The sequence below is a fragment of the Lepidochelys kempii genome, chromosome 3 (genome assembly GCF_965140285.1).
Source record: "Lepidochelys kempii isolate rLepKem1 chromosome 3, rLepKem1.hap1, whole genome shotgun sequence".
Taxonomy (NCBI): Eukaryota; Metazoa; Chordata; order Testudines; family Cheloniidae; genus Lepidochelys; species Lepidochelys kempii.
The window spans coordinates 131622916-131646206 of record NC_136382.1 but is presented as its reverse complement, the minus strand read 5'-3'; the positions used below and the strand labels follow the sequence as shown (position 1 = coordinate 131646206).

The 23291-nt window shown below is 43.2% G+C and overlaps 1 protein-coding gene across 1 annotated transcript in view; it reads left to right on the top strand.

The window, feature by feature from the left end:
- The first annotated feature begins 10669 nt into the window (after positions 1–10669).
- The window catches only part of GALNT2 (polypeptide N-acetylgalactosaminyltransferase 2), a 154116-nt gene continuing 141494 nt past the window's right edge, over positions 10670–23291 (top strand). Inside the window, exon 1 of the mRNA XM_073338037.1 lies at positions 10670–10841. Coding sequence (XP_073194138.1) covers positions 10731–10841 — 111 coding nt within the window. The 5' untranslated portion in view covers positions 10670–10730. The remainder of the gene's footprint in view (positions 10842–23291) is intronic.

The following is a 23291-nucleotide window of genomic DNA, read 5'->3' as shown; positions in this document are numbered from 1 at the left end:
TAACTCCGTTGAAGTCAGTGATTTACACAGGTGTAAAAACTTCCTGAGCTGTCCCTGGTCTATGCATCTCCAATACAAACCAATGCCTAAAAGACACAATTTGGCCTTCAGTGCAATTTTTTTGTATGAAATTTCCTAGTTTTTTTAAAAGAAAAAATATTAAAGGCTAGACTCTGCTGCTCTTCCTCATGCTGCATCCTACTCCACTCCAGGAGTAGTTATATAGAAGAAAATGGGAGTATTGATGGAATGAAGCTGGGCAGAATTTAGCCCAAAATGAAGAAATTCCTGCAACCTTTTCTCTAGCTGTTGCTACCTGCTCTAGCTGTAATAAATGTGATTAGACCTCTTGGTAGATAATGCCAGAAATCTGACATTGGTAGGGTGACCAGATGTCCCGATTTTACAGGGACAGTCCCGATTTTTGGGTCTTTTTCTTATATAGGCTCCTATTACCCCCCAGCCCCTGTCCCAATTTTTCACACTTGCTGTCTGGTCACCCTAGACATTGGCCACTCTCACTTGGTGGTAATTCATTGTTTTGATGCAATACTTGTAGTTTAACATTAGTGTTCCATGAATTGGTAGCAGTGTCACATTTGCTTTCTTTGAGTGCGCGTGTGCACCTTAATTCAATTTCCTCACAATTTCTTTTTGGCTCTGCTCCATCCGTTCTGATTCTGTACTTTCTATACTTTCTATACTATACTGAGAGGGCTAGTTGATCAAACTTAGCATCTAAGATTCCAGTGAGATCCTGAACTAATTGTGGTTTGAGCATTGGCCTGCTAAACCCAGGGTTGTGAGTTCAGTCCTCAAGGGGGCCATTTAGGGATCTGGGGCAAACATTGGGGACTGGTCCTGCTTTGAGCAGGGGGTTGGACTAGATGATCTCCTGAGGTCCCTTCCAACCTTGATATTCTATGATTCTAATTTGGTTTTCTGTCAAACTCTTCTAGTAGAGCTTACATAATAGGTCACTGTTTTGACGACTGGAGGAAGAAGACAGCTGGCTAGGGTCTGGTGGGCCCTGCTGATGTTTTCCTGGCTTTTAGAACAGAAGAGCTAATGAAAATAATGGTCTTATGAGTGGCTTCATATTTGCCTTTTGTTATTATTACTAAAACACATGGTATGCTTGGAGGCAACCTAGCCAAAAAAACAATGGAGAAAAACTGAAAAGATTACAGAACGCCAGTAAAGAACATCCTGATCTGATCCAGGGAAACTCCAAACTGCTGGGGAAATTGTTTTATTAAAGTAATGCACCAGAAAACTATTTCAATGTGATTAATTGCACCAAGATGTATTACTCTCCAATAAGCCTAGAAGGATACCACCCTCCACAAAAAGACTGGACTAAGCAAATTTATGACTTGAGAGATTAAAACAAGCAGGTTTACTATACAAAGCCAGGTTTTTAGTTCCAGCTGACCCCTCCAAGAAAATGCCTTGAAGCATAAAAAAACCCAAACAAAAACAACAACAAAACAAAAACCAACACACGCACACCACAAGACATGAAGATTTTTGTCTTCTTTGTCTGGCTAAATCCTGCACTGTGGCCTGCTGGTGTACACGGATGCCTACTGAAAAGGGCATAGGGAGCCAGGCAGATCTCTCCACAGTGCATAAAGGTGTGCTAGGATATGTGTTTGGCTTACATGTTGGGGCATACCCCTCTTCCTCAAGGAATCATGACCTACAGGTTTGGTAGGATGTTTAGTCTCTGTTGCTATCAGATTTGCACGCAAGCCAGCAAGAGAACTCTTGTGTAAACTGCTCTAATGCACAAGAATAGTAAACAGTGCAGGCAGTTCATCCAGAACCAGCCTGCCCTGTAAGGGAAGAGAAGCTGTCCAAATTACATAACACATTTTGGTGATTTTCCAGCACGTCTCTCCTGTTGTAACACTTTGTAACACTGAAACAAACATGAAGAATTAAGAACCAACCCACCCACCCTTTCTTGCACTACATAAGTTATGGACAGCTCCAGGAGATTCCTAGGACAAATGCATTGCTGTCAAAACATCAAGAACTCCTGGCCTGGCTGCTTCAGTTAAAGGCAGGAATTGGCACTCTTTTTTTTGCCATCGCTGCCCCGTGGAATACTAAGATAAAATGTGTATATATATGCACCTCTAGGCAAATATTTATCCAAATTTTATATAATGATTAACCTAAAGAACTTCTCTTACTAACTTTGTACTGAACAGCTGAAGTATCAGTTCCTGTAGGATTGTCTTGGAACATCCGTGTAGAACGTAATTTATCACCCACAGAGCAATGAAAACTCAAACCTTTTTAAAAAGTCACTCAAATTTCACATGAATGGGCATTTGGCAAGTGTATTTTAGCAACACTGACACTGAAGTTTACCAGTAGAATGCCAAATGCTGACAGGTGCTCCCCACAGGTACTATCCGGAAAACCTGTGGCCAGCAGAGGTAGTGCAGGGTACAACCTGTCCCCAGACTTGCTGAGGGGCTACTCTCATCACAGAGGGACGCTTGGTGAAGCCTATGTGTCAAAGGCCATAGTCCACATATTTATGCATGTTCACTTTTAGGCCTGATGCTGACCCCACTAGTTATCTCCATGGTTAAATTATTCTTGCTCCTAGCAGGGATAATTGGTAGGAAGTTTGTATGCATTAGAACCATAATTACAGGTGCATATTAATATTGTTTTTGCACCCATCTTGAAAAAGGGAGATAAACGTAGGCCTCATTCTTCTCTCACTTACATTGGTTTTACCCCATTGTAACGCCATTAAGTTCAGTGGAGTTATTCCTTGTGACAAACTGGGAATTATCTTTTATGAATATTAAATGTTCTTCAGTCTCCCTGTTCAGTCTGGTATTGTTGCCTGCCTGAATGCATAGAGTTAAATCAAAGGAGGCTGTGAAAAACAAGAAGGATGTGGAAAAATTGGAAAGAGTCCAGCGGAGGGCAACAAAAATGATTAGGGGACTGGAACACATGACTTATGAGAAGAGGCTGAGGGAACTGGGATTGTTTAGTCAGCGGAAGAGAAGAATGGGGGGGGATTTGATAGCTGCTTTCAACTACCTGAAAGGGGGTTCCAGAGAGGATGGATCTAGACTGTTCTCAGTGGTAGCTGATGACAGAACATAGGAGTAATGGTCTCAAGTTGCAGTGGGGGAGGTTTAGGTTGGATATTAGGAAAAACTTTTTCACTAGGAAGATGGTGAAACACTGGAATGCGTTACCTAGGGAGGTGGTGGAATCTCCTTCCTTAGTAGTTTTTAAGGTCACTAAGGTTTGTAAGTTTTTAAGTAGTTTTTAAAGCCCTGGCTGGGATGATTTAGTTGGGGATTGGTCCTGCTTTGAGCAGGGGGTTGGACTAGATGACCTCCTGAGGTCCCTTCCAACCCTGATATTTTATGATTCTATGATTCTATGAAAAAGGGATGGCTGTTCAAGAACCTAGGAAAGGTGAAACCATCACACAGATAAGACAGCCTCTCAGGTACCCAGCTTCAAAGGATTTAAGATAACAATCAATAACTGGCTCCATCCAGATTAGAATGGGGTACCTTCCCCAAAGCTAAGCCTGAGATCAAAAGGAGACCTAACCCCAAGAAGACCCTAGAAAAGGGGCGGGAGGTTGAGATGAACTGAGAGGTATCACTGAACAGGCTGGTCATAACTGGAATCAGGGGGCTGTAATTCAGAGCCTGGTCTAAGAGTAGGCAAATTGCAGAATTCCATGCCAGAAGAAGTAAAAGTCCAAGGCCTGACACCAGTTGGTGGTACACTCCAAGACTCCAAGAAGGGACAATGTGCAGCTAGCCCAATGTCACAAGGCTGGGCTTCTTCCCAGCTTATCAAGGACGCAATGCCACACTCACATCTCTTTTACACAAGTTTTTATTGTCCAGACTTAACAAACAACCTAAAAACCATTCCTTGGCTCACTCTTTGCACCTCTGACTTTCACTGTCTCCCCTCCCAGGGGATTCTATTTTAGCAGTCCTATTCCGGTTCCGCTGGGCGGTGTCCACTGACTTCTTCTTGGACACCTTTGAGGATTACTGAGCAGGGTCCAGGGTTCTCTACAGTGTCCCCTTCTGAATACCTGATTTTTAACCTTTGACCTTCACTCCTGTTCCTGTTTTCTCATTCATTGTCCCAATAATTCATTTGTGGTCTGGGCTTAATGGTTCCTTCCCTGCGCTTCAGGGGCAGCCCTTTAGTTTTGATCAGGCCTAGGCTTGCCTATATACCACAGGCTCTACTGTCCTGCTTCCTGACTCTTTCTGGCTCGTTCTCTCTCAGCCAGTTCCTTCCCACAGCCGGTTCTTCATAGCCCCAGATACAGCCCCACCCTCTTAACTGGGTCAACTGGGAGCAGCTGCTCTGGCAGAGGGGGACTGTACCAGCTTCAGTTACAGGGGCCAGCCACCCTGTGATACCTGGGAACCATGACATACCTAATTTACACTTATGTGTGCAAGATGAGGTTCACACTTGGTATATCTATATCTAAATTATTGGATAAATTACCTTCCTTGTGAATTTCTTAAGACAAAATGTTATTTTAATAGATATGACATCATTTGTAGCTGTTTAAGTAGAAGAGATAAATTGACAAGTAAAATCATAAGTTAGCCATCTCTCGGAGAGATGCATGTCTCTCGCCACACACTGACTACGCAGAAATACTTTTGGAAGTTGAGAAAACAGTGAACATTACTCTGGTGGAGTGAGGGAGGAAAAAAGATTGTTTTTCTGATGTTGTACTATCAAAGTCCTTCAGCTTAAAGAGACATAGATGGAAAGTCCTTTCATTTGCGATCTCTCTTCTTGAATGGAAACACTTGCTGTTCTATTGGAAGCTCTGGAAAGGCCACAGTGCCAAGAAAACACACCGTCCCTGAGGTGCAGTCTCTTTCTTTGGAATTCTCTTGTTTCTCTGATGGACTTGTTGGGCCAGATTCTTCCCTGGTTCAGTAGAGTTACTCAGATGATGACTTTGGCTCCTTGCGTTGGAAGTAGAAGAGTGTGAGAGGAATTTCTCTTGATTGTTTTTGTCCTTGCCTTACGGAAATATATAAAATTTCAAAGCCAAAAGGGCCATAAAGGCTACAATCAAGGTTGGTTTCCATTTCCTGCTGTGTAAGGGCCTATTTACTGTCCCTTCCAAAGTACCGAATGATTAAATTTGGGGAAAAAATCAAGATATGACTTCTGAAAGCTATGTGAACTGAAATTATTTTGGCCATTTATTTTCTTTCTTACATGAAATATGCTCTTGATTGTGATATAGAAACCTGACTAATTTGTTCAAATGATTAGGAGACTCGATGCAAAATACCAGATTTTGCAGATTATGCAAACAAATATGCAAACAAACATGATAAAGTAATGCATGGTATATTTATTTATAATGCATTTTTAACTTTAAAAATCAAGGATACTATGTCAAACAACTACTTAATTGCATGATGAAAAATATTCTTGAGCAGTGTCCTGGACTATACAGTACAGTAATGACATAAATACTATATTGTGGCTTATATATCAAGCCACCAAATGTGTTAGAAAAAGCAGTGGAACTACTGTGTCAGACACAGTGTTGGGGCAGGTTCAGATCAGTCCATTTGTAGTAGCACCCCCACCTGGCAAAAAGAGAGCACCAGGAGATATGGACTAATAACACTCATCTGACAATGCTACGTCCTTGGTCAACCATGAGCATGATGTAGCGGATGGGATGAGGATTTCCAGGTTTGTGGTCCATTGAGTATGTTTGAACATGGTTCTACTGTATAATAAATTGAAGAATCTGGAAGAAATTTTTTTTTTCAAATTAAACAGTGTATTTGCTTATTACTGATAGACTGAGCCCCATGCCTTTGAAAAGATCAATTCAAGCTGATATGTGTTTATGGCATTTGTTTTCTACATTGGATCCTATTTTTCTGAGCTTTTCTGGTAGTCTACACCTATCTCTCTAAATAGATCAGGGAAATAATCTATCTAATCTGTTGTATTTCTAAGGTTCCTATCACTGAGGTACCTGAGGTTCTAATGCTGCACTGACTGGCACCTTTGTCATTGACTTCACTGAATGAAAGATCAGGGCCCAAGTGTGGAGCAACATGAAATGTAGCTTAAAGCATGCTCAGAGACAGTCTTTCTGTTTCCTCACTTTCCCATTCCTTCTCCACCCTCTTCTTCCTCTCTTCTGGCAAGTCTTTTTTTTCCCTTATTCCCCCTTCCACCTAGTGTGGGAGGTGGAAGGGCATGATGCTAGTGGGGAAAGATCTTCTTGAATAGGTGGTGAACATGGTTAGGCTGAGGCTCAGTCTCATCCTGTATAGTAAGGCATTCTGTAAGTGGGAGTTCTTTGTCCAATCATCCAAGAATCTTATCCTGGGCTATTTTAGTTGAAGTTTTCCTGCAGAGGGCAGCTGCTTTGCTGGGTCGCAGATGGATAGATAGTTTCTTCTGTTGCCTGGTCCTAGGCCATTAAGGACCTTGTTGATTTGGAGTATGACTCTGAATTTAAAGCAGAAATGTATAAAGTGCTAGTGGAGTTTGAAAAACAATGGTGCAGTTTGTTCTGATTTATCTTTGTTGCTCAAAAGACAGGCTGCCATGTGACGTATTAGTTGTAGTTTTCACTTGGTATTTCCTCGCATCCCCTGGTGAGAATGATTAGTGGTAGTTTGAGCTGTGGATCACAGTGGGTATAGTCTTGTCTGAGAGGAAGGGGTGGAATCCCGTATCCTGTCACAAATGGTAGAAAGTGTTCCTCACCACTGTTGACAATGCTGTGTCACTGGGAGCTGTGAAAAGTACAGCATGACCCTGAGGAGTCACACAAACCTGATAATCAGTGATCAATTATCCTCAGTCAAAAGCTGAGGTCAATGTTACAGCAAATCCCTCTAGGGATTCTCTCTTCTTTCCGTAATCTTTCTTTCAAGAGAGCTGTTTCTGTGCCATATCTCATTCTGAAATTTGATTGTCAGGGTTGAGAACACTGGAAGAAGTTACGTGCTGCTGGAATTTAGTTGTTACAAACTTTCTCAATAATTTTGCTCAGGTAGGGCAAATTGGAAATAGGGAAATAGTTTGTACAGGTTTCTGCAGAATTGGTAGGAAAATGGCATATTTCAAGGGGGCTAGAAGCATGCTATCTTCTGAAGGAGGCATTGATATCTGCATCAGGGGACATGATTTCCCTTTACATTCTCTGGATCATTCTACCAATGCTGCTCTTAAAATATGCTAATATTTTCTTTTGAAATGCATTCAAGATTGCTTACATTTTTCGCTTTAAGGCAAACTTAATTTAGTTTTTACTTTGCTGCGTAAGTAGGATAGGATTTTTGGGGCAGAGAAGAATGTGTGTGAATGTGCTATAATAGGAGAGGCAGCTTCTAATATATAATAAAGACTGCATAATGATTTACATTCTAACTCCCTGTGCTTTACTTGCTTACAACTTTCTGAAACATTTACATTTCAGGATGAAATTTTCTGGCCTTGGTGTCTGCCCAAAGATTAATATATTTGGAATGTTTCAGCAAAACTGAATATCAGAAGCATGAAAAATACATTTCCCATTCTAAAATAAATTACTGAAACCTTTCTATGACTTAATCAGCAGAAGGTTGAAAAGTGAAATCTGGCATAGGAGTAGCTAGCCCTTGTTGAGCAGAAGGGCCTTTGCTTTTTCCAGAGGAAATTACTTTGGATTTGGCTGAGTTATAAGCCTTTGAAAATTGCATAGTGAGCATGTGCAGTACATTATTTTGCTAAGCTTGGAAAGTGTGCGGCTATGGAAGGATTTGCTGTGCATGCACGGGTGGCTAATTTTGCTGTGAAATGAAAAGTCTAGTAATGGGACCATATGTTGCTGTGAATCAGTGAGGACACTGCAGGGGCTGCAGGAAGGTCTTCGAAAATCTGAATGAAGATCTTGAGGTTGTGAAGGAGGCAAGGAAGGAGTCTCATGGACTTTGTAAGCGGGAGTAGCAGTTTGTGGCTCAGGCCCCTTAGACCTTGTAAAGTTAAAAGAGATTGGGAAGGCTCCATATTTTAACACTTTAGACACCAGTGTGTGATGTTTTCTATGTGAAACAATTTGGTCGTTAGTACTGTTACTGGGTCTGTTAAATCTTCTTTGTATATGCTCCCTGGCTCAAAACCTGGCAGATCTGAACTGTTCAGTTAAGGAATCTTCCAGGGGCATAGGGCTGGCATACATGTTCCTACCTCAGCTGTGGCATAGTGGGTGTGGCCAGGGACAATCACTGGCTGCTGTGGCTGCCCTAAACTACACCGAGAACCAGGCCAGTGAAGAACTGGCCCCAGGATTGACCCTAGCTCCTTTGCACCTCCTCTCCTCATCCCCTCCTGCATTCAACATGCTTTGGGGGCACCTGAGAATCTCTCTCATAATGTTTATATGGCTCACTGTGGCCGAGACCTCTGAGAAGTGTACCTCACTCCAAGGAATGTCAATCATTTTGTTCCAAAAGTTCCACACGAATTGAGTGTCTCCCTCAATTTTATTGTTGAAAATTATTTACTTTCAAAACTAAGAATCATGAAACTGAATTTACAGAGTCATTTGCACTAACAGGATAAATCTCTTTGCACCATTTTAAGTTTCCAGCATCAATAATTGTTTTGTGTTCCTCATTTTGTGGGAAAATCTACACTGCAATCAAAGCTGTGATCGCATCATGTGTAGACATACTTGAACTAGCTTTCAGCTAGCTAGTATGAGTACCAATAGCAGTGAAGCCATGAAAACATGGACAGCCACATGGGCTAGCCGCCCAAGGGTCTTGGACAGGCTTGTACAGCCTGCACCAAAGCCAATGCTGTTGCAGTTTCACTGCTATTGATATTTGCGCTAGCTAGATTAAAGCTAGCTTGGGTATGTCTACTGGTGCTGTAATCACACCTGCAATTGCAGTGTAGATATACCCTTTGTCACACATTGTATCCCACATTCAAGCCTTGGGAGGTTCTATGAATGAAATCTTCAGATGCTGAACAACTACAGCACAGGCAGTCAGCCTTGGTATGAAAAGATCACCTCTCAGCTTCCAGGTCTGTGTAGTCTTCAGCCTCTCTGATGAGACTGTCAACAAAGTCTCTTCTTGGGTGAGCAGCAGGGGCAGATTTTTACACTCCTTTCCTAATGGCTACTGTTTTTCCCCCCTGCTAATGTAACAGAGCTTTTGCCAGCCCTAACACTGGTCCCTTGCCACATTCCCATACTGCTTAGAGTCAAGTCTACTAGAGACTGGCAACAGATACTGCAGCCATTGGTGCAGATGGACTGGCAGAAGGGCAGCAGGATTGGCAGAGGCTGTTGGCATCAGTAGACAGAAGAATCATAGAAATATGGGACTCTGTCAGTATATGCAGCAATAAAATGGACTAAAGTTTAAAAAAACTTGGTGAGATGATAGAGCAAACCTTTAAAAATCATGAATGTCAAGCCTAATCGGATACCATGATGCTGATATATATGCTGTTTGTTTGTTTTTTTTGGTGTTCTTTTCAGTTTCACATTCTTGTTTTATGTTAGCTCACTGTGAGAGCAGATGGCAGTCAGAACTGAACAACAGGAGACCGGTGGCACCAAAAGGGGCCCAGCAAGTGACAAACAGAAGTCAGCAAATCCCAGCGAGAACCAGGAGCAGCGTGGCAGCTATTTTGGGCTGCTTAGGGGTAGAGTTGAGGTAAGTGGTGGCCCAACCAGAAGGCAAGGGAACAGTGTCAGGAAGAGATGTCCCAAAAGCAACAAGTCAAAGTATGGGTGTGGGGCCCTGCATGGGTGGCTTACCCTTGTGGGAGGCTCCAGGCAGGCGAGGAAGAAGAATCCCTGTACAACCTCCAAGCCCTGCTAGAAGGATTTAACATTTAAGGTTGGAGTATATCTTAAAGATTTCTTACCTATTTGAATAAGAGTCTGTGCCAGGGGGTTGCACGGATTTAACTAAATCAGTTTCTAAACCGATTTAGTTAAACCGATGCAGTTTTCTCCTGTAAACGTGGTCTAGGTCAGAGTGGGTTACAAATAACAGGTCAACTGGCTAAACTTTCCGGAGAAAAAGATGACGATTCAGTTGTAACCTCTTCCTGTAAACAGCACCACTTTCTTCACAGGTGCCTCCCCGCTTAGGTTAGCCCCTTCCCTCCTTCGATAAAGATTCCCTTTATGCAAGCGTGCCTCTGGCTCAGATGCCTGCGGCTCCGACGAGGGGCCAGCCCTTCGGGGAGCAGCGCTGCGTTTGGGTGAGAAACTGATCCCCACGCCCCCTTGGCGCTTTATTCCCCCCCGGCTGCCCGTTACGCCTGTCAGGGCAGGGCGGGGCGGGCTAACCCTCCCTCTCCCGGGCGCTGCGGCGGATGCTCTCCCAGAGTCCCAGGCCGGCAGCCCCAGCGCCAGGCTCACGCGGCGCTCGGAGCAGGTGGCTCGCGTCACGGGAGGCTGGCAGGAGCCCCGCCCTCCCAGCCGGCGGGGCGGGGCGGTGGGAGGCCCAGCGTGATGTAACCATGGAGACGCCACTCGTCCTTCCCTGCCCCGCCCCTTGTGGGGCCGGGCGGCTCGGGATTGGCCGGGGGGCGGGCGCTCGCCCTCTGCCCCCTGACCCTGCGCGGCGGCGGCTGGTGGCCGTTTCCTGCTGGCCTGGCGGCGGTGGCGGCGGCTGCACGGGGCGGGCGGGAGGATGCGGCGCAGGTCTCGGCTGCTGCTCTGCTTCGCCTTCCTCTGGGTGCTGGGCATCGCCTACTACATGTACTCGGGGGGCAGCGCCGCGCTGGCCGGGGGCGGCAGGAAGGTGAGTGCGAGCCCGGGAGGCAGGGTCGGCGGGTCGGCGCGGCTCCCTTCCCCCGGCAGCGCCTCCCCGCTCCCGGGGCCTGTGGCGGTCTGGTCCCCTCCCTCCGGTGCGGGGGTTCCCCGGTCTCCCCAGCCCGTGTGGTCCGCGGTCCGCTTCCCCGCCACGCAGCCTCTTCCCTCCCCGGGCGTATGTGGGCTCCCCGCGGCGTGGCGACGTCCCCCTTTCCCATAGCGACCTGCTGGGGGGGCCCCTCGCAGCCCGTGTTGTGTGTGTCGGGGCGGGGGGGGGGGTCGCCTAGTCTCCCGGGCTTCCTCTACCGGGTGCCGGCGGCTTTGTCCAACCTCCCCTCAGTGCTGTCTCTGCTCCCTCCTAAGTGATGTGACCCCCGGGGGTGGGCAGGGAGAAGTTGGGGGAGAAGGGGATTCATTTCTTTTCCCCTCTGCCTCCTACGAAGGAGGGGAAGGGGGTGGGTAAAAGCTTGTGTCGCCCCCTCCTCCCTCAGCACGTTTTAAAAGGCAGATGGTTTCTTTGTGGACTTCAGACTGGTTTCACCTCGTCATTGTATGGATCGCTCCTTCTCCAACTGCAACGAGCCACGTCCCAGGCTATAGGGAAGTTTGTGTGGGAGGGTAGAGAATGGGGGCCGGGCCTGGGGCAAAGAGGGAAAGGGCAGGAAGAGCTGTTCTGACTAGCTATTCACCCATTGGAAAAAGCAACTGGTTAATTACATCGTCTCTTAAATATTATTTGGTGGGTAGCTGGGATGAAGTCCCCTTTCTGTTTTCTCCTCCTCTCTCTGGCTCCTCTTCTGCCACCCTTGCTTTTCCGCCTCTTCTTGGTAATTGCAGAGCCTCTCATAATAATCCTCTGTTCTTTTGCGTGTGTGTGTAAGAGGGTGATAATTCGGTTGTTCCACTTTTCAACCTAGAGAGGATAAATATAGTTTTAATCACAACAGTGGATATTTTTTTATTTCCCTGTCCCTTATTCCTCATTTTTCTAAACCTTATTTTTGCAGTGCTTTAACAAAAAGAGCCTGACTTCTCAAATGCCAGCTTAGATTGAGCTGGTGCTCCACTCCTTTTTTTAGTGGCTTAATTAATAATGCTTTGAAACTGCCTGACTAGATACAATTCAGAAGTCATTTAATGTAATCGTGTACTGTGACTTTTTAAGTAAATATTTTATAATATATTGTAACACTTCATTTGTCATGGAAATGTCAGGCTTTGGTTAGGTACTTTTATAGTCCACTTTCATATGGGTCCAAAGATCTTTAGACAGGATAACTTTTTTAAAATACGAAACTTTAATTTTTGCAGTGTCAAATTAACAAAATATGTAAAATAAGTTTTATATTATTAAGACTAGCAAAGCCAGGAAGTTTCGACTTTAAAAAAAGTTATGGGTAGGGGTAGCAAAATTGTCAGAACGTTTGTTATTTTGTACATATGCTCATGTCATATCATGTAAAAAACCAGGGTAACATTGTTTAGCTAGGAATTTGCCTTTTAAATCCAAACCTTAATTCTTTTTGAAGTAATGTTTCACAATTACAAGATGGGTCTGTATTTCCCATTAACGTTGATGGAGTTTGAATAGGTATTTTCAAGACGGACGTCTGCTGAGGGACAGATCCTACAGTAAATCTTGAAGTAAAATCATGTTAGTTCCATGAGTAAGAGTTTGTACAACAAGGGTCTGCATCTGAGTTAATGTTTTGCCATACTGTCTTTTCATAGTTCAAAATGAATTTACTATGCCGTAACTATTGAATAAAACTTTAATGTTATAACTAAATATTAATGTATAACTGTAAATACAAACCCTTCTTCTTAAACAGATACAGAGGGCTCATAGCCAAAATAAGTCTAGCATGTGATGGAATTAGGGCAGTGGTCTTAAAAAGCTCCTTTGTTGAGAGTGCATACAAGTGTATTTAGTAAGTAGAAATAGGCTGCTGATAGTATATAATCGAGGCAGGGAAAATTAGCTCGGACAAAAATGTTAATATTTAGAGAAATTAATATCAAGGGAAATATACTTGACACGTTATTTAACTTCATTAATACTAAGAGGGCTGTGGTATTGATCCTTTTTTCCAAATTTCATGACCAGTTACCATTCCATACAAAATTCAATAAGTCTGAACAGTTACAGTTGGGAGAGTTACAGCAAAGAGGAGCCGAAAACAGAGAAGAGTTAATAAGCATGGACAGGGATTTAGCACTGGATTAAAATATGCAAGACTAAAGTAATGCCTGGTACAGAGGAAAATGGGTATTGGGGCAATAAGAAACAAGTGGGGAAATTAACAATTATAGATGGATTGGTGATTTAGGATTCTGTTTTCTGTCAACGAAGCATAAAATTTAATCCCAACCCTTAGAATGGTTTAGTGAATGTAAGTAGAGGAAGAGATGTGTGAATGTAATTGCTTTTGAAATATCAGTAAAAGACTCATTGACTTAAAATGTCAGATCCTGAAATAAAGCAAAAACACACTCTTAGCTTTATGAATAGAAATGCTGCTGTGGTGAATTTCTTGGTCTAGATGACTCTGTAGTCCTAATTGCTCTCAAACTATTTCAGTACGGCAAAAGCACAGAAGAGTCTTTTGTGGAATATCAGTTTTAGTAGACTGAGTTCTTGGCTTGCTCAGTCTACAAATTACAGAACTGGGAAAAGGATGGTTCATAATTATATAATTAAAAGTTAGAATGCAAATTACTCAGATCTCATTCATACAAAGAACATATGCTTATGTTAGGATGACAAAAAAGTACAAATCTAGGGAATAATAATCCAGATCTATTGAATTTCGTGGTATAGGCCCATGTTCTGCAAGGTGATGAGGTCAAACAATTCCCATTGACTTCAGTATCTTTATTGATTATTTGTACAATTGTAGCCTAGGGACCCTAGTCATAGACCAGGACCCTACTGTGCTAGGTGGTGTACATACAGAACAAAAAGACAGTCCCTGCCCAAAGGGTTCACAATCCAAGTATGAGACAAGAGACACTGAAGTATATAGACAGATGGGGGAGTTGAAGTAAACAGTGAGACAGTATTGGTTAGCATGATAAACAGTGGTCTGTGCACGGCCTAACTTGTCATATTTTTTTGTAGACATTGTGGCAGCAGAGTGTCCTTAGGAGGGATATGAATGTGGATAATGAGGTAGCTTTGTGGATGTTTACAGGAAGTGTCTCCCAAGCATGTGGAGCAGCCCGGGGGAAAGCACAACTTTGACGGTGCTCACTACGGTGCATGATTGGGCCCATTGAGTAACCAGGACTTGAGCTTTTTCCCTTCTTAGAATTGTCTGACATCCTTAATTTGTGTTTCTGTTTCTTTGGTTCTCCACTTGCTGTCTTTCAGTGCTTGCACTGCCTTATAAAGAATGTGTGTAGCTAGTAGTGTATACTTTTACTGAATTAAGCTATTTGGGTTCTATATAAGTAGTGTGCTAAATAATGATGTGCATCGAAAACCTAAACATGGCTTATCAGAAACACAAACCTTGTAGTAATTTGGCTACAGTTTTGGGGGATGGTGAACAATGGTTGCCTTTTATGATGTGGGATATTTGATTACTTACTGTTTCAAAAGTAGCATACTTCTGTGATTTATTTAGCACTCTTTTGCCAGCAAGTTCTGCATATTCATTCTCATTCGGAACAAATAAACTTTCATGACTGCTCCCATTTTCAAAGCTGGAAAATATGTCTTCTGTTGGAGGTACGAAATGGTACACTAGTTATTACGTGGATAATATTTCACAGGGATTCTGCTCAAGTTAATGTATATGTGTAAGGCAATCATAAAAAGGCTGTTACCCAAACATATTAGGATTTCCCTGGCTGATTGCTTGGCTTTCTACAGCTATGGAAGAGAATGGGTCTATCAGGCCAGAAGCTCCCCTTTTTCCCCCCAAAGAGCAGCAGTTGGAGGGTCCCTCATTATTTTCACCTAAGGAATCTCTGATAATCGGGGTGAGCGGGGCCACTACACTGCAAGTAGAACTAGGAGCCACTCAGCTCATCATATGGGTAACTCTGCAGGATCGTCTTAAAGTTCAAAGTAAAAAAGTTTGTAAAATGGTTCCAGGATTTGTTAATCTCTGTTATTCCAGGATGTTTTGTGGCCTAGTAAAACTAGAGGGATTCAGAATTACAATTAGCTGAGCCGCAGGGAGGCAGGCTACTCCTGAGCTGGCTGTGTGTCTCCTCTCTACAGTTGATTTTTCTACCCCTTCACCTCCCCGCGCCCTTTCTGGTTTTCTGAAATGATAGCTTGGCTTACCATGGAGCAAGCAGAAAAGGAATGAATCAAAGAAAAAGGTTATGCCTTAACTCAAGAGTATATCTGTTCATTAAAAGTAAATCAAAGTCAGGGGATGGGGTGCTTCTATGGTAGCTCAAGGCTGACAGGACTTTAGCATTGTGCCAGTTAGCAAATGCAGCATATCTCTATAATGTAACTTTTTTTTTTTTTTAAAACCAGGACATTAAGTACAATAATGTTAAATGAAGCATATATAACAAGTATGAAGGCGAGAACAAGAAAACTACGTATAGAAATATGACACTTCAAATTCATTTTTGTAAGTTTAAGTGGAAACAAAAGGAAATGTTTTTCTCTAGTTTTTCAGTAATTGTAGTCTTACTTGTTTTAGCCTACTTTTGTCACCAAAAATGAAACTTCCTGGTAAGTGGCATTTTTAATTGACAGTGTCCATTTTAAGTTATAGCATAGGACACGTCAAGGAACGTATATAGAGGCTCTGGGCTGTTTTGGGAAAACGTATTTCAAAAAAGTGTGGGAGCTGCACGGAGCCTTCTCAACTTGGCCTCTGTTGCTTGTGTTTGAGGTAGGCCTTTCTGCCCATCTTATAACTTGAGGATTCTGAACATATAGCCACACAGGGAATTTGAGTTTGGGCTGCTATCATTTGAGATAATAACTCCTTATCCTATATGTTCTTGGATTTGGTTTGTTAGTATCTCAGTGTTGGGATGATTTGGCTATTCTTAATCTTGAACAGGTACCATAACTAGTTCTGTATGGCTCTTCTCTCTTCTTGAGTTCTTAATTTTCTAGAAAGAGCTTGGAACTAGAAGACAAATGATGCTCCTTTGTGTCTTGGAGGTAATAGGTAAGGCTAAGAGTTTTGTCATGGATATTTTTAGTAAAAGTCATGGACAGGTCACGAGCAAAACAGAAAAATTAATGGAAGCCGTGGCCTGTCCCTAACTCTTACTAAAAATATCTCTGACAAAATGGGGATCTACAGCTTCGCACACTACTTCAAGAAGGGCAGCTGCAGGGACTAGGAGCTGCCTGCAGCAGCTGGGGGCCGCAGGGTACCCTGCTACCTGCAGTTCCGGACATCTCTCACTGCCTGTAGGGGGCTGGGAGCTTGGGATTCCCCGCCACCCATGGGGGCCAGGAGCTGCCGCAGTGGCATGGAGCTCGGGGGTTCCCTGCCACCCCCGGTGGCCTGGAGCTCTGGAATTCCCCTGCCACCACCTGTTAGGAGCTTGCGGGGGGGTTTCCCCTTCAGTGTCTGTTGCTCCCTGGCGGCAGGGTGCTCTGGGTGGGGCGGGTCTCCCGTTGCCAGTGGTGGCAGGGAGCTGCGGGGGCCAACAGAGGCGGTGGGGGTACCCCACAGCTTCCTGCTTCAGCGGGCGGCAGGGGATCTTGCAGCTCCGGACCACGGCAGGCTGAAGTCATGGAGGCCACTGAAAGTCACAGATTCCATGACTTCTGTGACCTTCGTGATTAAATCGCAGCCTTAGTAATAGGTGATGCATTATTTTTTTTCTTGTAATTTGCCGTTCTTCATTTGAAAGGGAATTGTGATATGTTCTTTAATTACTGTTCCGCCAAGGCTTTTCTTCTTTCACTGCAGTACAGAAAAGTATTTTGAAAATGTAGTTATATGTACTTCCCGTTTATTAAAGTCTCATTTTACAGAATTATTTTAGTATGCTTTGACTGACAAAATGACTCCATGTCTGTGGTAGTTTTAGTCAGTCACCCTCATGGAACATGTCTTGTGTGAAACTTGGTTCATGTGCAGTGATGAACCAGAATTATGTAGTAGGCTCTTTCCCTGTTGCCTATGTACTCTTTGAGGTGATATTTTCATGGGAAACCTCACCTTTGCATGGAGAGATCGTGGGAAACTGATATTTAACTGCAAGACACCTGTCACTTTTGTCCTTCAGTTTAGTGATTTGTCTTTGGTCTCAATGCTGATGATACCACTCTTAAGTTACGTACGGTAGATATGGATAAGGGAGCTGTGCAGGGAGAATTGTCTAGTGGTTAGAACAGGCAACTGGGGAAACAAGACTCAGATTCTATTCATAGGTCTTCCATGAACATGGTGTATCATCTTGAGCAAGTCTCTTAAACTGCCTGTCTTTTAGTCTCCATTTTGCATGGCTATTGTGAGGTTTAATGGTTGTAATTCTCAAAGTATTATTCCATATTCCACTTTGATTTGCTGCTTCACTATGGTTTCTGTATACATCAACTTTAAAACTGTAGTGATGTTGCTCTTTGTATTTAGGAAAAAAGAAAAGGAGTACTTGTGGCACCTTAGAGACTAACCAATTTATTTGAGCATAAGCTTTCGTGAGCTACAGCTCACTTCATCGGATGCGTACTGTGGAAAGTACAGAAGATCTTTTTATACACACAAACCATGAAAAAATGGGTGTTTACCACTACAAAAGGTTTCCTCCTCTCCCCCCCCCCCCCCCCCCCGCTGGTAATAGCTTATCTAAAGTGATCACTCTCCTTACAATGTGTATGATAATCAAGTTGGGCCATTTCCAGCACAAATCCAAGGTTTAACAAGAAGGTCTTGGGGGGGGGGGGGGGAGAATAGGTTACCTTGCATAATGACTTAGCCACTCCCAGTCTCTATTCAAGCCTAAGTTAATTGTATCCAATTTGCAAATGTATTCCAATTCAACAGTCTCTCGCTGGAGTCTGGTTTTGAAGTCTTTCTGTTGTAATATCGCAACTTTCATGTCTGTAATCGCGTGACCAGAGAGATTGAAGTGTTCTCCGACTGGTTTATGAATGTTATAATTCTTGACATCTGATTTGTATCCATTTATTCTTTTATGTAGAGACTGTCCAGTTTGCCCAATGTACATGGCAGAGGGGCATTGCTGGCACATGATGGCATATATCACGTTGGTGGATGTGCGGGTGAACGAGCCTCTGATAGTGTGGCTGATGTTATTAGGCCCTGTGATGGTGTCCCCTGAATAGATATGTGGGCACAGTTGGCAACGGGCTTTGTTGCAAGGATAGGTTCCTGGGTTAGTGGTTCTGTTGTGTGGTATGTGGTTGCTGTTGAGTATTTGCTTCAGGTTGGGGGGCTGTCTGTAGGTAAGGACTGGCCTGTCTCCCAAGATTTGTGAGAGTGTTGGGTCATCCTTCAGGATAGGTTGTAGATCCTTAATAATGCGTTGGAGGGGTTTTAGTTGGGGGCTGAAGGTGACAGCTAGTGGCGTTCTGTTATTTTCTTTGGCCTGTCCTGTAGTAGGTGACTTCTGGGAAGTCTTCTGGCTCTATCAGTCTGTTTCTTCACTTCCGCAGGTGGGTATTGTAGTTGTAAGAATGCTTGATAGAGATCTTTTAGTGTTTGTCTCTGTCTGAGGGGTTGGAGCAAATGCGGTTATATCTCAGAGCTTGGCTGTGGACAGTAGATCGTGTGGTGTGGTCAGGGTGAAAGCTGGAGGCATGTAGGTAGGAATAGCGGTCAGTAGGTTTCCGGTATAGGGTGGTGTTTGTGACCATCGTTTATAGCACTGTAGTGTCTGGGAAGTGGATCTCTTGTGTGGACTGGGCCAGGCTGAGGTTGATGGTGGGATGGAAATTGTTGAAATCATGGTGGAATTCCTCAAGGGCTTCTTTTCCATGGGTCCAGATGATGATGATGTCATCAATATAGTGCAAGTAGAGTAGGGGCGTTAGGGGACGAGAGCTGAGGAAGCATTGTTCTAAGTCAGCCATAAAAATGTTACCAACAGGGGAGTGGGTTTGTGGGGGGGGTGGGGAGAAAACCTGGATTTGTGCTGGAAATGGCCCACCTTGATTATAATACACATCGTAAGGAGAGTGATCACTTTAGATAAGCTATTGCCAGCAGGAGAGTGGGGTGTGGGGGGAAAGGAAACCTTTTGTAGTGGTAAACACCCATTTTTTCATGGGTATAAAAAGATGTTCTGTACTTTCCACAGTATGCATCCGATGAAGTGAGCTGTAGTTCCTGAAAGCTTATGCTCAAATTGGTTAGCCTCTAAGGTGCCACAAGTACTCCTTTTCTTTTTGCGAATACAGACTGACACGGCTGTTACTCTGAAACCTTTGTATTTAGGGTTCTTCTGTAAATGGAAATGGTCCCCTGGAGTGATGCGGTTTAAAAAGGGTAGAGAATGAATGATGTGAGGTATAAGCACAATGCCTGTTTCAGTTTCTTGACAGTCATGCATTACAAGGTTTAGTGTAAACACCATCCATGCTCATAAGGTGTGCCAGGTCCTTCCAAAAATACTGTTTGGTATCTGATGCCTGTCTGTGATATAAATATGATGGCAGTTTTTTTCTGTTGAAGAATCTTTTGCGTTTATCCATACAAAATGCACTTTCCCATCCTCACTGTCAACTTCCCAACTGTCAGAGTAGTTAAGCACTGGAATAAATTGCCTAGGGAAGTCATGGAATTTCCATCACTGGAGATTTATAAGAGCAGGTTAGACAAACACCTGTCAGGGATGGTCTAACCATGAGTGCAGGGGACTGGAATGGACTAGATGACCTCTCGAGGTCCCTTCCGGTTCTATGATTCTATGAATGAGACAGACGCTTCTGCTCCTTTCTACTGAATTTAAAACTACCTGCATCCTACATGCATACTACATGGTAATTCTATGTGACTAATTTTTCTTTTAATATTTTGATACACTTTTGCACAAACACCTTCATGTAATTTTTAAAAATGAGCAAAAAAACCCCTACTGTATCCATGGGGGGCGGACATTGGCAAGAAATTTCATAGATGCTTGATTCCCTGTTGCACCATGTACCAGGGGTGCTTGAAATACAAAGGATTCAGTTGTGGAAAGGTTATACAAAGGATTGGCACAAAGCTAATGTGTTATGAGAGAACTGGACTTGACATAGCCACCATAAGCTGGAAGTGAGGACACCACAGAGTCAGGAAAATTTTGGCCTTGGCTTAGGCAGACAGAACAAAAACATCTGCACAATTGCAGTGTTACTAACTAAGATAGATAAAGTGAAAGGATAGACTCCTGAGAAGTGTGTGGGGGGAGGGGAGGGGATGTGAATAGCTAAACTTGATCTGGCTACCTGAGTTTGTAAGTTTCTTGCTAAAGTTGCTTTGTTGATAAGTAGAATAACGAATTATTTGCTGTTGGTATGGAGCTGCTTCAATGCCTTGGTAAAGCAATGGAAACTTTACTTCTTGTTAACAAATCTTGTTGATTTGGCATCAAGCTGTTGCCATCTGATGGTGTGTTGGCATAAGTCAGTGGTTTTCAGCCTGTGGTACGTGAACTGCTGCAGGGGGTTGTCTGCAGACTGCCTAAGATTTCCAAAGGGGTCTCCACACGCATTCAAAATCTTTTAGGGGTCCACAAATGAAAAATGTTGAAAACCATTGACCTAAGTGATCAAACGTCTCTGTCCAGCTATTAGTAAATATCTGAATCACAAAACCTCTACTACAGCTGGCAGACTCAGCAGAAAAGACAATGAGAGTTAGTCTCTGGGTGAATTATCTTTTCATGGGCTAGCAAAGGTTTTATCTGATTAGTGTTGAGGCACGCTGGCCAGGTGGTGCCAAAGAGCCTATGGTATGGGCACTGCCATTATATCTCTTCTGTCAAGAAGTGGACCATTTCAGTCTTCATGGCTGTCAATTCAGCATCTTTCATAATCCATAAATTTGCTCAGTTTTTTACTATGTACCAGCTTCTTGATTTTGCCAGATGCTGTTCTGTAACGTTCCATTTTGTAAGCTGAGCAACTTCTGTAACATGGCTCTAATTTTATTATTCTGATTTTTTCATGCTTGTGTTCTGAGAAGACCAGGTATTAGGTTTTTTTAGGCTGTCACTTTGCCATGAAAATCCCACTGAGATGCAGTTTTTACTGTGTGATTTATTTTAACAAATTGGCAACTGATTAATATGTGGAGCAGTTATTACCCATACATAATACACTACTTGATACTTTTTTGAAATTTTAATTAGGAAATGTTCTTTTTAGTTCCATCAGTTCAGCATCTGGCTTTCTTTTGAAGTTGTCTGCAGATGACCGCTAAATGACAAAATAATAATTGTAATACATACAAAAAAGACCCTTTGTGAAGTCTTTGGAATGGTTCTGTCATTTACCAGATTCTTCAGAACTATTCTTAATACCTCTAAAAAATGATAAATCAGTGCCAAAAATTACCGATTACTTCCTGAACCATTTTTCTTCCTATTGGATATATGCAGAAATGCTCCGCATCCTGCCACAAACCACCCCCTTTGGAAAAGATTGTAATTATTACTGAAGTCTACGGTATGCGGTACCATGTGAGTTAATGTCCTATGCCAGACTGTATTTCAAAGCCAAAGTCTTTGGCAAGGTTCCTAGGTAGTGGTGGCAGGCAAGACATTAGTAATGGTTAATTCATTAAAATTTCCTTTTGAAATGAGAATTCAAATACAGTAGCCCCTCTGTTCTGATATTAAACTTAATTTTCTACATTGCCCACAAGTTTTCAGTTTCAGAATTTCTGTTAATTACATCATAGAAAGTGGTTGGGGTGAAGGTGGATATTTTGGCAACTGGATAGGGGACATTTGGGCTTTTGCCACTTGAGGTTTGTGGAAATAAACATCTAGCTAATAAATTACTACTAAAAGTGATCAGCATTGAAGTAGCTAAGTGATGTTTACAATGTCATCTTCAGATTTCAATTTAAAGGTGACGCACATATGGGTTGTTGAGGGGGGGAGAAACTTGGGCTTATGCTCATTACAGCACAGAGTGGGGGGAAAAAAGCATGTTTGAAACTTTTTTTTTTGTGGAAGCCTAGCATCAGAAATTCAGGTCCTTTCTAGGTTGTAAGACTCTTGACTGGAGAATTAGTGGCATCACAAGAGCCAGCAAAGTAAAAACTGAGCAGCTGAAGAGAATGGATGTTTAGACTCTTCAAATTGTTTTTATTTTAATGCTTAACTCTCCTGCAGTGACTGATATCTATGATATAGAAAGCCTTTGCTAAGCTTGTAGAACCTTAAGGTAAGGTGCTATGCCTCAAAAACATCCCCAAGACCGTCCAAAAATTCTTGAGCAAACCCAGGTAAAACCAGATTTGACGTTCCTAGTATTTCTGAGGTTAAAAACAGTTATAAAGGCCTGAAAGGCATTGTTTCTATACAGTAACCCGTAAATAAAGGCACAAGCATAATTTAAAAAAAAAAAATCACTGAGGTTACACTTAATCCATTGAGATGACTAGGATGGTTCATACCTCTTAGTTTTGTTTCAGGCTATTTGCAAAAGCAAGAATACAGCATTGTATTGATTTACACTCATCTTGTCAATATTTTCAAGTAACTGAAGTAGTGTACATTCTTCTAGAAATGTCTAAGATCTTGTCTACTGCAGGAAGAACAGGAGTACTTGTGGCTTGTACTGTGGCTCTCTCTCGGAAAACTTCTCACCATTATGAACACTACTTTAGCAATGATGGAAACGCCAGGAAAAAGGCTGCCAAAATTGTCTTTAGTACTGGTTTGACTATAATTATTAGTATTGCGTAGAACCCCAATCTTGTGCTAAACACTGTAAAATCATAATAGACTCTCTATCCTGAAGAGCTTACAAAAAGGCTTGCTCCCAGAAGGGTTACTGAAACAGTGATAAAAATGGTGTTGGCAGTTTGTGGTCCTGTCTACATTAGTTTCCAATACTGCTGTGTCTTGTTGCTGTTTTCTTTTTAAAAAAAGTCCCTAATTTAGTCACATCTTAACCAATTAACTAGAAAATTAGCTGGCAAAGTAGACCAGCAACCTGTTTAGTGCTGCGCAGGTGCTCAGGAAACCCATCCAGGGAAGGGGTGCCCCACCCCCGGCCCCAACATAGCCTGGCCGGCCCCCAACTTGCTGGCCGGAGTGCCCCTACTCCGGCCTGAACCCCGCCGGTGCAGCCCGGATCCAGCCAGGGCGCCCCTCCCTGAACCCACGCCCGGCCCAGACCTGTCACGGCTGAAGCACTCCTCCCTGAACCTAGCCCTGTGGGCGCTGAGGGAGGGGCACCTATCCTGCAGCCTCAGAGCCTCCATGGTGGGGAGAGGCACCCCTCCCACCTCCAGCCCAGGTGCTGCTGGGGGGAGTCCTC